This window comes from Spinacia oleracea, chromosome 6 (assembly GCF_020520425.1).
Source record: "Spinacia oleracea cultivar Varoflay chromosome 6, BTI_SOV_V1, whole genome shotgun sequence".
NCBI classification, from domain to species: domain Eukaryota; kingdom Viridiplantae; phylum Streptophyta; class Magnoliopsida; order Caryophyllales; family Amaranthaceae; genus Spinacia; species Spinacia oleracea.
In genome coordinates, this window is record NC_079492.1 from 135,901,470 (window position 1) to 135,915,885 (window position 14,416).

The 14,416-nt window shown below is 35.8% G+C and overlaps 1 protein-coding gene and 1 long non-coding RNA gene across 2 annotated transcripts; both read right to left on the reverse strand.

Annotated features, from left to right (window-relative positions):
• Positions 1–3,454: 3,454 nt before the first annotated feature.
• LOC130464288 (uncharacterized) lies at positions 3,455–5,544 on the reverse strand. The gene is made up of 3 exons (XM_056833768.1): positions 4,846–5,544; positions 4,410–4,758; positions 3,455–4,317 (listed from the first exon to the last, which is right to left on the reverse strand). Exons 1-3 carry the CDS (start codon positions 5,491–5,493, stop codon positions 3,668–3,670), a joined length of 1,647 nt encoding a protein of 548 aa, XP_056689746.1. The 5' UTR covers positions 5,494–5,544; the 3' UTR covers positions 3,455–3,667.
• Positions 5,545–8,349: 2,805 nt separating this feature from the next.
• LOC110794796 (uncharacterized) lies at positions 8,350–13,186 on the reverse strand. Its single transcript, XR_002535135.2, has 3 exons — positions 12,445–13,186; positions 10,681–11,652; positions 8,350–10,603 (listed from the first exon to the last, which is right to left on the reverse strand). It is a non-coding gene; the product is annotated as an uncharacterized lncRNA (long non-coding RNA).
• Between the last annotated feature and the right edge of the window lie 1,230 nt (positions 13,187–14,416).

Sequence of the window (14,416 nt, forward strand, 5' to 3'; positions counted from 1 at the left end):
TAAGTATTTATTTATCTATTTAGACTCCTAACAAAATGTATCTCTTATTATCTTTTTACTAGTTGTTGAACAATTACGACGTGATTCCGTCGCAAACCCGTCGTGAAAGAGGTCGTTAGAATTGACTACTTCATCATATCACATATATCGTGTTGGTAATTAGATAGCATGCCGTAGAATATTTGACTTAAAAGACAGGATTTGAGTCTGTCATAATAGCATTCGTTAATCATACTTCATCGGTTCATGTTTACTCGCAACGTTTGTCACTTTCACGCATGCCAATGCACAACTTTGATCATTATTATCTTTAATTCTTTATAAGAAAAAAATATTAAAGTTAATTATTTTAAAAATACACATTAAGACGAATCTAACAAGATCCCACATGACTATGTTTTATAGTACATATAAAATGACCAACAATGGTCAAAGTATAATATGTGAATAGTATAATTACAAATTAAACGTTACGAGTATTAAAAGTTTGAGGAAGTATTTCGTAATCAACTATGTCCAAAGTCACTTGATCTAGATGATTAAGTTTCCTTATTAATATGTTTACAATAACGAAATACTTTATATATTAATATAAATGATTGCAATATCACTTTAAAATTTCGTGCTAAATAAAATTCATATATGTAAATGTTGAATCACACTTGATGATGGGGCGAAATTTGAATTTTAGATGACGACAAAGTTAAAAGTAGATGATTAACTAATGTTGACTAACAAAAAGTGATTTTTGGTGGATTGGTATAAGGATAACATGTACCCACCTTGGTGATTGGGCGAGTTTGAATTGATCGGATTTGAGAACACTCACCCCAATCCTAACTATGTATGTCACTTTTAAATATTTTTTTCAATATTATAGCTAATACAATCAATTTGATACTTCGTAATAAACTTATGTCTATATATTTAAATTTTAGTTGAAAGGAAATTGAATTATTTATCGAATATAGTGTCAGCTTGTCAGCGGGGCGGATTTTTGGGGAGATCTCCTTATGCATTTGCCCCAAGTAGGCGGCAATGAAGGAAAATTTATTGGGTGATGGGATTAAAAAATGTATTCGTCGTGGGTGAAGGAGCGATGACGGATTTTAGATTGGACCCTCCCGAGTCGCTAATCATTCATCTGATTGATTATGAATATATAATAAAAAGGACTATTAACTTACATATAATAATGTTATTTTTATTTACTCAATAACTCTAATAAGAAAAATGTATTTTCAAAGGTGGTATATAATAGAGTTTTAAAATTCAAAACTCCCTTACATAAAAAAGGTCCGAGTCTAGGGGTGGGTGTGGATACAGGGGAAGGGAGGTGGTGAAGAGGGGGTGAATTTTATTTTGTACCCCTCGAGATGGGGGTTGGGGGTGTGTATTGTTCCCGTCGTAGATGGAGGTGATAAAGATGAGAATTGTAAGCGGGTGCGGGTGTGCAGACCTTGCTCCGCCTCAAAGTCATATCTAACTCAATAAAGTAAATGGTCTAGATAGGTGTTAAGTTTGGGTCATGAGGTTGACTGGGCAATTGGGCGAGTTTTAAGGGTGTTATTATCGAAGTGAAGGGCGGGTGAGATAATTTTATGCTTAACACAAGGGTGAATGAGAATGAAAAATAATTTAATCTATTTACCCTTATTGTTTAAATTGTTTTAATAAATAAGATACCGAATGAGCAATAACAAAATTATCCATCATCAATAATTTTTTATTTGCAGAATATCTATAAACTCTATTTTGATGATAATTATCTACCAGATTTCATACAAATTTATATTTAGATTATAAACCGTACATCGCACGGGTACTGTACTAGTTCATATACGAAGTTTGACTTTAATTTTTTTTCGAAACGTACTTATTTATTTATTTGAAACTTAACTTATTTTTATTATCCCTTATAAATTATAATACTATTTCTGTAATATATATATATACATTTTCCTCTTATCTTACTTTCTACTATCTTCCTCTTCCTTATTTATTTTTTAACTTCCTCCTCCTTTCTGGTTTGATTGATGACAATGACGATCTCCTACGATGCATGTTAACTGACCTCAAAATATTTTGAGACTAAGACTTAGTAGTTGTTGTTGTTATTGTAGTCACACCACTTATTTTCATATCCCAACCTTTTATAATTTTACAAATACAAAATTGGAGATATTTAATGGTCAATTGATGCATTGGACAATATGTCGGCCTAAGTGATACAAGTATACAACAGAGGATGTACTGAAGTATAAATCCCAACTGATACTCAAATAAATATACGAATAGAATCAAAAATTAAATTGTGTCAATTCAAAAAGAAAGAGGAAGTACTCCCTCCGTCCCGGAATACTTGACCTGTTTTTCTTATCGGGTCGTCCCTTAATACTTGACCTGTTTCTAAAAATGGAAATATTCTAACAATATTATATTATTTCTCACTCCACCTCTATTAACCCACCTACCCCCTACTCCATACAAAAAATAATTAAAAATTCAATCCCTACTCTCCCCCATCCCCACCTCTTAACCCACCTCTACTAACTACATTAAAATAATACCCCACTATCAACTACTACCTATTAAAATAAATAAGTCAATTCAAGTCCCTTAAACTCTGTGACGGTCAAACCGGGTCGAGTATTCCGGGACGGAGGGAGTATATATTTTTCGGTTTTTTCATGAAATGCCCCTGAGGTTTGCAATAATGCACCAAATACACCTGCGCGTTTCAAAATTCATAAAATACCCCTATTTACTCAAAACTGTTCACCAAATACCCCTATTATGACTTTCCGTTAGTCATCCGTTAAGTCATGTTTAAAATTCATAAAATGCACCTAAATATAAAGGTTTTGCATAGTATACACCTATTTGTAAAGTTTCTTTGCACCAAATACCCAAACTTCATAATTTGAATCCAACGGCTAGTTTTAATTCAATATAGCCGTTATGTTCATGCTGCCTATAAGTAAGGATGTTGTTCACTTGACTTGCTCCATGTTTAGCCCTCTATTTCCTAAATAGCCATGAGTTCTAATTCAAAAACCGGATCCTCTTCCATCCCAAGTTTGTCATACCTAAGAGTTCCAAATAAAAACTGCAATTGTGGGAGAAGATTTGCAATTAGGAGCTCGGAAACGGCTAAAAATCCGCAAAAGCTTTACTACAAGTGTGATCCTTGTGATAATTTCAAGTGGTGCAAAGGTTTTGTTGAGCAGACATTTGATGAAGCTCAAAGCAAGGGAAACAGAGCTGATGAAAACAGGGGAATGCAAGAAGAAAACAAGGGAATGCAAGAAGGAAGCAGGGGAATGCATGAAGAGTTGAAGCTATTGAAGAAGAAACTGAAACAACAGAAACAACAATTCAAGTTTGCAATAAAAATTGGTGTAATAATGTTTGCATTTCTAATTTGGATAGCAATGAAGTAGAGTTGTAACAAATTTCAAGCAATAACATCACTTGTTTAAGCATATGAGCTTTACAAAAACTGATTTCTAAGTGGACAAATGCCACTGAAACTGCACAAAAACATCTTGTCTAAGCAATTGTGTTCTTTCCAAAAAGTGATACTAACTGTAAATTGCCTAAGCTATTTTAACTTTGTGCACCTACAATTCACCAAAAACTGACTAACTTTTAACTTTGTGCATGGTTAAGTTGCTGTGTTTGCTCTTTTCCTCCCCCTTGGACCCCCTTGTGATGTACTTGCTCCTGCTGCTGCTGAAGTGCTTGGTCCAGTGCTTGGTCCTCCATTCTTACATGTCCTTGAGTTATGACCAAACTCCCTGCACTTTCCACATTTCACATTGCTGTTCCTCTTCCCCTTCCTGGGTTCATTTGGTCCTCTCTTTCTCTTCTTAGCAGGTCTGCCAACTTGTCTTTTGATGACTGGAGGCTGAATGGTAGGGAGAGAAAAGTTAGGCCACTGTGTTGGGTCTGACATGGGGTGAATGTGGTCTGCATATGTAAGCTTGTATGCAGCAGACTTGAAGAATGGGGAGACAAAATCAATGGGGTTCAGCCTTTGGTCATAAATCACCCTGAGTGCATGCTTGCAGGGGATTCCAGAAATTTGCCACTTCCCACACCCACAGCTTCTAGTTGATAACCTGATGGGGAAGTTCACATGTGCATCTCTGACCTCAAATTTCCCCCCACCACAGGCTGTAGCATAGCAGAACCTAGACTCTCCTGTTCTTTCATCCACCTCTTTCTTGGCATACTCAGTCAACTGACCATCCTCCATATCAATTGCCATGTCAAATCTTGCCCCAACCCTCTCCATACACCACTTTCTGATTGCTGTACAACAACACAACAACATACAACATTATACACAAAACATCACAAACATCACAAAATAAAGGAACAAAACATGAAGTGGTGAGCTATACCTTCCAACAATGAGAATACAGGCATGTCTCTGTATGGTTTTGTGCATGCATTGAATGACTCCACAAAGTTTGTTGTGTTGTGATCACAACAAACAGCAGGGTCAAACATATGCCTGGACCACTGCTCCTGGCATGTGTCCAAGTATGCAGCAGCATTTGGATCATGAGCAGTGATCTTCTCTAATGCTTTACCATACACATACTCATTGTGTGCATTTGCAGCTATCCAAAACAGTTTGAAGAAAGCAGATCCACTAAATCCATTGTTTTTGCAATTCATGTACAAGTGTTGGCAGCAAACTCTCCTAGTAGCTCTAGGAAAAGTATCTCTCACTGCCAAGTCAACTCCCTACACAGGATATGTTCATTTTAGGCCAATCATATCTGTTGCAATATTATAAAATTGAAACAAAAAAGGAGCAAAATAAACATATACCTTCATCCTGTCACTGATGAAGGTCCAATCATCTTTGTTGCAACCCTCTTGCTCAAACATCTGCCTCAAGCATCTCATGAAATGTGTCCAACTATCACAGCTCTCAGTGTCCACTATCCCATAAGCCAGAACAAATATTTCATTGTTCCCATCAATGCCAACAGCTGTGATTAGGATTCCCTTGTAAAACCCACTTAGATGAGCCCCATCTATTCCAATTATAGGCCTGCACCCCCTCAAAAACCCCTTGACTTGAGCAGCAAAGGAGAAGAAACAAGCTCTGAACTTGGGGTTCAGATCCCCACTTGTAGCACCCCATGAAATCAGTGCATAACTTCCTGGGTTTGTCTGTTTAATCATCTCAGCATACCTAGGAAGCAACTCATAAGCCTCAGCCCAACCACCATGTATCTTCTCTACTGCCATACTCCTTACTTTGTACAACAATCTCTTTTTAACCCTCAATTGAAATGTCTCCTGTGCATACCTTCTCAATGTCTCAACAGGAATTTCAGTGTTGGCCTCAATTAGACTCATCATGTTCTTACATAGCCACTCAGAGGTCACCACAGGGTTCTCCTCCAATCTCCCACAAGTTTTGTGGCACCCACTGATCCCCTTAATAGCCCAACTGACACTGTCAAACATCTTACTTGCATGTATCCTCCAGTCACAAGTTTCACTGCAGTGTACCTCTTACTGTCAGCCCTCTCAACACTAAGTCCAAACCCCTCTTGTATGCAAAAACTCCTCAAAACATCTAGGAAAGTGGACTTGTCTGGAAAGATCAACCAAGGTTCTAATTTGATGGACCCATATGGTTGATGAGTCCATATCTTTCCATTCTTGTAGGCCTTATCCATCTTACTAGAACCATCCAAACATTCCTCAAACAATAAGTCAGGCACATCATCTGTTATCACCTCAGCCTCCACATCAGAGTCAACCCAATCATCAAGTTTATCCTCCTCTAGTTCAGAGTCTGGTTCAGATTCCTCCCAATCTGAATCCTCACTCTCCTCTTTTGAACCTATATCCTCAACATCAGTGAACACCCTTGCACTCTTTGACCTCCCTGTACCCTTCCTACCTATGCCCTTCCCTTTGGATACCCAAGTTCCAGCTTTCTTGGCAGTCACTTTGTTCACCCTGAACCCTGTAGGTCTAGTTCTGCCCCCCTTCCTTTTAACGGCTTCAGACTGATTCTGTGTTGGTGTTGAATGGGGTGGCTGATCATTTTGGGTGTTCTGTGGTGGTGGGGAATGGGGTGGTTGATCATTTTGGGTGTTCTGTGGTGGTGGGGAATGGGTGGGGTGTGTTTGTGGTGATGGGTTGGGTTGCTGTGGTGGTGGGATGGGCTGCTGTGTTGTTGGGGTGGGTTGCTGTGCTGGTGGGATTGATTGTTCTGGAGTTGGGGTGGGTTGCTGTGGTGTTGAGGTGGGCTTTTTTGTTGTTGGGGTGGGTTTTTTTGCCTTTGGTGTGGCCTGTTTTTGAGTTGGGGTGGGTCTCCTCTTAGGGGTCAGTTTCTTGGCTTTAGGAACCTTAGGAGCTTTTGGAGTAGTTGGCTTGACTTTGGCCTTTTGTTTTGGTTTAGGAGAAGTAGGTTTTTTGGAGGGTGAAGATTCTTGTGTGGGTTGTGGTTGAGAGGCTCCTGGAAACACCTCATCAGCACCATCCTTGCTTATAATCCTCACATACTCAGTGCTTAAGTCCTCACAATCAACCACAGGCACCTCCACAGCTACTGTGTACTCCATTTGTTCTTGAAGTTCCCTTAAAATGTCCTCTCTCTCCTGTTTTTTCCTCATTTCCTCTTCCTCCTTTCTTTGAGCCCTAAGAAGTTCATCTTGTCTCTCTTTGAGCTTTCTCTCACTCTCCTTCCTATGATGCTCAATTGTGGCAACAACATTTCTAAACACCACTCCTGGTTTGTCTGTACCCTCAACCCATATTTCAGCAGTGTCCTTACCCCAATTCCATCCCCACATTAGCTTCATTGTCTTATCATCTACCAACTCAACTCTACCACAGGGAGACTCAATAAACAGGGCAAATGTACTAGGTAAAAACACATCCTGCCTAACAGATTCCTCAAAAATATCCAAAAACAACCTCAAAAGACGATACTTTTCCATGTCTGTAACTCTCACATCAAAGCTATGTGATCCATGATGCAATAACAACCACATTGCAGTCATCCTAAAGGGAAAATTTAAGAAAAAAAAACATGAATTTCGATTCAACCAACAACAATTCATCAATAAACAACCACAATCATGATCACAATGAAATTCAACAGGTCACAATCACAACTTACAACTAACCAAACAATTATTCACAACAAATCCAAGGAATAACTAACTTAACCAATCAATTAATCTCAACTGACAATTTCAAAAAATCACTGACAATTTCGCAAAACCCTAACCCTAATCAATTTCGCGAAAAAAATTGTACTTTACAAGCAAAATAAATCAGCGAAGAAGGGATTATTACCTTGAAGTAGATAATCCAACTAGGAAAAGGGCCCTTGTTCGTCCACTGCACCCGAAGCTCTAAATCGCCTCCAAGTTGCCCCCTTTTTGTCGTGAATTCACCAAACGAACACCCACGAACTCGCCAAAAGAGAACGCAACAAATTTCACTAAATTCTTGAAGATCTACCCAGAATTTTGTCAGTTACAGTAGAATTGATGAGGGTTGAAGAACAGGGGAAAGGAGAGAGAAAGAAGAGAAGTTGAGAAGTTTTTTTTTTTTTTTGGAATTTCAGTCACAATTGTTACCTAAATCGCGCCAAACAACAATTAAGGGCAAATTGGTAAAACGTCACTAACGGCAAGCTAACGTCCGTTAAATCCAGGAGCATTTAATGAACAGTACGGAACTTTAGGGGTATTTTATGAATTTTGAAACGCGCAGGTGTATTTGGTGCATTATTGCAAACCTCAGGGGCATTTCATGAAAAAACCGTATATTTTTAGTACGTACTCCATTGATCCAAAGTACTGAAGTAGATAGCTATAGGATTGGCTAGTCCTGTTTTTCCCACACCTGTTGGGCCAGTGAACAGGTTTCTACTCCAGCCCATTCACAAAGTATCAACTCTCAACAGTCATGTTCATTGAGATTTGAGAATGGATTCATTTCTTACTTAGCTAGATAAGGGACTTCGAAAGGTAAATTACTTTATCATTCTACAAGCAATATGTGGGGGTTGGGGGTTAGTATTATCCTAGGACAAACGGAGATTAACTTAAAAATTTATTATTTATTACTAGTTTGGTTTTAGAATGATATTTTTCATAAATTTTAAATGCAAGAACACAAGGTGGTTAATTGGGGGAGGTATGCACGCACGCACGGTGCAGAGACTTTTGAAAACACAGGTACCATCAAAAAATTGAATCAATCGTACTTGTTAACCTCTTTTAGAAACAGACCAAAATGAAACTTGTAACGTTATTAGAAAACGGAGGTAACACATGAATTCAAAAAAATACTCCCAACAATATATACCTACTTAAAAAAGTGCACATAAGCAGTAATTTCGCAAGAAAAGGTTACTACTAAAATATTGGATGAACAATTAAGGTCAATGAAGTACTTTGTTACCGACTTTTGTAATCATAGTAATTAAATTAATTAGCTTAAATTTACATTATTTTCAGGGTGCAACAACAACTTGATGTATTCCGCTATTCAAGGGTAATCATCAAGAACAAGCAAGAAAGACATAATCCCTGGAAAGGCTTGAACAACATCGGCAACTCTATCTTCTTCCTTGATTTCCTGGACAGAATATGCATCTCCCAGTCCCAGACCCAAACCCAAATACCCCATCACAATTCCTATTCACCATTTTTTGTGGAAAGCGCTCCTTGTTATCCTTGTCCTACAAAGCCGCCACTAAGGATCCGAACAACCTATTGTGGAATGGCTATGTCCCATAAGACTCGCTATTCCGGTGGGAATTGTAGCGTAACTTTTCTTGAGAATGCCACACATCTCAACCCCTAACAATGCAGCCCCTTCCCTGAATAAGAAATCAAATACGGGCCTATTTGGATCCACAACGACGTTGATGCTTCCTTTATACACTAATGTGCCTTCTAGCATAGCAGGGGTTTACAAGGATCAACAAGGGAGGTGCATTAAATAATCTCATGTATGCAATTAATCTCTCAATGCTAAGTTACTAAGCATCAAACTATTATAGAAGAACTGCAGATTGCAAGAAAAAAAGGACATCTTTAATAGACAAACAACTATATCAACATGAACCAGAAATGTCAACTTCAATAGACAAACAAATCAAACAAGTCACTAGCACATTAACAAACAACACTGATACAAGTACGACGTACTCTCAAATTCAATAAAACCCTAGTCCAATTAATGGAAAAAGCTTTAAATTTACTCGAATTAACAATTTCAATGGCAAAGCTAACAAAAAAAATCATTTGCGACCAATTAAAGCCTGGTCCAAACCATCAGAAATAGGACAAATTTTAGGTTAAATCATCATTTGTTATGTGAACTAACCCTATACGGCTATACATTTACTGCAAATCTGCAATAATGCTAAATAAACAGAGGAACAAGCAAATAAAAATAATTGATTTCCATGAAGACGATAGTATGAAAGAAAGAAAGTCCAAGGTGTAGGAGAAAATAACCAAGTAAAAGCCCTAGTCAGAGAAATGAATTCGTTAAGGAAAAAAGACAAATATTACCTAAGGCAACTTTCTTGTGACAGCATACGACAAACAGACACAGAGAAAAATCAAGAGAAACATGAAGAAGAAAGTCAAGCTAAGCTGTAACAACAGAATCAAACCTTAGGTCAGTGTTTGGTCTAACATACCAAAAACATAATGCAAGTCGATATTCACAAACATACAAGTACCTCGCGAAAAAAGTGTTAAAACAAGGCAAACCTCTCAATCATCTACCACACGGCACAACACATTGATGAAAGAGAAGTACACTGCAATGATGAAATTCTTACGTCAGACATTCCACTCCTCAACCGGAAACAAAGAAAATTCCAATCCATCAAACCCTAAGATGAAAGCATGAACACAAAACAGGTTGCGCGCTAAGTGAGTACTCTAAAAGAGTAGGAAGTAGCAACATCAGAATAAGATAAGGTAATCAAACAAAGAAAAGGATTAGAAACACAAAATGAAATTTTATATAGACATGAAAGGGATGAAATGTGGAAACATGGAGTAATTAAGAGGATTACCTTGACATCCAAATGAAACTGAAAGGCGAGTAAGCATGAGGATTACCATGACATCCAAATGAAACTGAAAGGCGAGTAACTGAGTAAGCATGCAATGGGCATGCCGATGAGATAGAATGTTCCCAAATTTATGTACATAGCAAACTGCTGCCAACCACATCCCCTGCATACGCCTGTTTCGCGGCCACAAACAACATCATAATTGATTATTAACTACTGACATAATGAAACATAAACTGTGAAAAGAATTAAATTTGGGATAATGTAGGAACTGATAATATGCCTTGAATTGAGTCAAAGAATATTGAAAGGCAAACTAGAGGAGTGATGGATGCATAAGCTTCGATTATAGTGCTACTTCCACTGAAGAAGCCTGCCCAAATGTTATGTCCTAAGCTTAGACCCACAATAACAACCCATGCTAGAAGTACTGACAGCTTCAATGTAACTCCCATTGCATGCTTCGCTTCATTCGTTCTTCCTGCTCCAAGCTCATTCGAAACTCTTGTGCTGTCATTACAAAGCTAAACTATAAGGATCATTATCATAATTAAAAATCAAACAAAAAAAAGGTGTTGCATTTATACCTTCCTGCAGCACTCAAGCCAAACAAGTCCAATGCCAATAACAAAACCAAGGTCTATGTCCATAGGAAGTGGGAAGTTTTTACACTGGTCGCGACAGACCTACTACAACTCTCCTCCTTTACCCGGGCTTGAGACCGGCAGCAAATGCCACAAAGTGACACTCACAGGCGGAGTTAAAAACTTTTTTTTACAAAAAAATGTCTATGAAATAATTTCTGCAGTACAAATCCCAACAAAGAAGAAACAAGGAACATAATAGATGTTTAAATTTTGCTGAAGTTGGCAGATCCTATATCAAAGCTGCAATCACATGCATACAACGGAATATGCAATATGCATGGTTAACTTGAGACAAAAGGAAAACTTCCAATGAACTACGAGTAAGCAAGCTCTATATTCATGTTCACAAAAAACTAGAAACAAGTAACTTATCCAACGCCACCAAGGGAACAGACGATAAAAAGAACGTAACCAACTCTAAGGTTATCTCACAAAAGATACATTTCAAATCAGCAACAGACCACCCTTCACTTTCATGCCTACAAATTCATTGTAATGGCAAACAACCAAAGAAAGGACATCACATTAATATAAACTACAAATATTCTACTCACTAATCAAAACAAAGATATACTACTATACTAGAAGCCTAAAACCTAGAACCATAGTCCCTGAAACCATAACAAGAAACCATGAAGCTGAAGCGTGCCAATGGGATACTTAAAAAATGGGCAACGAAAGGTATGTATGTTTACGAACACAGTATGCACACTTTTAAAGACAAGAAAGGAAGAGAAACTCTTCATGCTTCAGCATATATGTCCCCATCCTAGTCCTGGCAGAAACGACAAAATTGAAGCTATGGCATCTCCCTGAATATTCACAAATCACCAGAACAAGCTCAAGCAACAACTACAATATATATACTTCCCAGAAAGAAGACACCTCATACTCACTGGTGACTAGAAAAACCTGCAACCATACCAGTAAGGCCCATGAGAGAAAGCACAGACTGTATCAGTGTCCAAAACTAGTACTTCGTACATACATAGATGCAACAAAAAAAGAATATAGCACCCCTACTCCTCTAGTGGAAAAATGCTCATACATCTACAATGCAAGGAGTAAATCCAAGAATAAAAAATAAATTGTTAACAATAAAAGACATTATCAAATCAAATATAAAAAACATGACAAGACTAGTTTTGACCAAACATGGACCTGATTCACCTGAAGCATGTTTATGACCTCATGCATAATCCAACATTCCAACCCAAGAGAATAAGTTAAACTATCTATCACACACTGTATGAGATCAAAACCATACAAGAAACATGCATTGAATAACGAAAAATATATAAGCTACCCCCTTAATTCTAAAAAACAGTTTCTCAATCTCCATTGTCTGCCACAACTAAACTTACACCAGCATCTAGAAAAAAAAATTACTGCAGCAGAGAGCTCAACCAAACTAAGCATGATAAATAAAATTAACAATACCATGAATCAATGGCTTAAAAGAGTAAATCCAACCAACGTCCAACATCCCTCCTATTCAACAAGAAACCTCTGAACTGTCAATAACATGAAGGTAATAGCGCAACCAAGCAAAGTGAGGACAACAAGATATATACGTCAAGCATGCATGTGAAGCAAACAAGCCTATAAAGCACATCTTGGAATAGACCAAATGCCAACAAAAATCCATGGGTATGGCGTCAACATAAAACTGAAGCAACTTGCAGGAACTGGAAATACATATACCTGCAGTAAATTACTTTAAGTCGCTAAGCCATAGGTACCGAGTCTACAATTACGCCGCCAACATCAAATTTTTTTAGCCCCTAATTCTCTCAGCTATGATTTTCTCATCTTCTTTAGTAGATAAGGTTTATTTACAACTTGTTCCCTAAAACAGTAGCAATGATGGATGAGGGAACGATGAATGATGATATGATAAACGATGGATGATGCGCTTGACAAGATCTCCATCTTTAATAGTGAATGATGAATGATGAATTATGAATTATGAGTGATGAAATAATGATGATGATGATGAAATGATGATGATGACATGATGGATGATGAAATTGATTAGCGTTAAATTATGGATGATGAAATGGTGAATGGTGGAATGATGAATGATGGAATTAGAGACGATGAATAATAAATAATAAATAATAAATAACAAATAACAAATAATAAATAACAAATACTCCCTCCATATTTATTTAAGAGATACACTTGGTCGGGCACGGGTATTAAGAATAAGAATTGAATGAAATAAAATAATGAAGCAAGTGGGGTTGGGTAGATATTTGAATAAGTAAATAAGTGGGGACCATGTCATTTTGGGGAGTGGGAGGTGGGATGAGTTTCAAAAATTATTTGTTTAATAGGATGGTGGGTCATATGCAATGTATAATTTAATTGGATGGTGGGGTTGATAAGTTACTAAATATGGCAAGTGTATCTCTTAATTAAATACGGCCGGAAAAGGCAAGTGTATCTCTTAAATAAATACGGAGGGAGTAACAAATATTTAATATTTAGTATTTAATATTTAATATTTAATATTTAATATTTAATATTTAATAATAAATAATAAATAATAAATAATAAATAATAAATAATAAATAATAAATAATAAATAATAAATAATAAATAATAAATAATAAATAATAAATAATAAATAATAAATAATAAATAATAAATAATAAATAATAAATAATAAATAATAAATAATAAATAATAAATAATAAATAATAAATACTACCTCCGTTCCTAAATGATCTTTAGGGTTACTATTTGCACGGTAATTAAGGAATTTTGGTGAACATGTGATGGTGGGGTAACAAATGGAAAATGAGTGGCTATAAATTGTCCAACAATGTGAGTGGGTGAAAACTAATATTAAAGTATTGTGAGTGGGTAAGTTATGGTGGGCCAAATAAGAGTAAAAATGGAATAAAGTAGAAGTGTAAAGAACTTTCAGGAACGGACTAAAACGGAAAGCGTAAAGAACTTTTAGGAACGGAGGTAGTAATAAATAATAAATAATAAATAATAAATAATAAATAATAAATAATAAATAATAAATAATAAATAATAAATAATAAATAATAAATAATAAATAATAAATAATAAATAATAAATAATAAATAATAAATAATAAATAATAAATAATAAATAATAAATAATAAATAATAAATAATAAATACCCCCTTGTTCCTTTTTGTTCTTCCCGATTGGGAAATAGTGTGGGAATTAAGAAAATGGAATCTTGTATTGATTGGGTGTGAGAGTAGTAATTGAATGTAAGAGAAAGTAATAAAATAGTAAAGGAAAGTAATAAAGAAATGAAGGAGAAAGAGAAGATATTTTAGTAAAGTAATAAAAAATTATAAAAGCGGGGTTGGGTGGGTGAATAGGGAAATGTGAATGAATTAAATAAGGGATGGTGGGAAAATTTATGGTAAAAATTCTTGTCCAAAAATAGAAACGGGAAGAACATTTAGGAATGGAGGGACTAGTAAATAATAAATAATAAATAATAAATAATAAATAATAAATAATAAATAATAAATAATAAATAATAAATAATAAATAATAAATAATAAATAATAAATAATAAATAATAAATAATAAATAATAAATAATAAATAATAAATAATAAATAATAAATAATAAATAATAAATAATAAATAATAAATAATAAATAATAAATAATAAATAA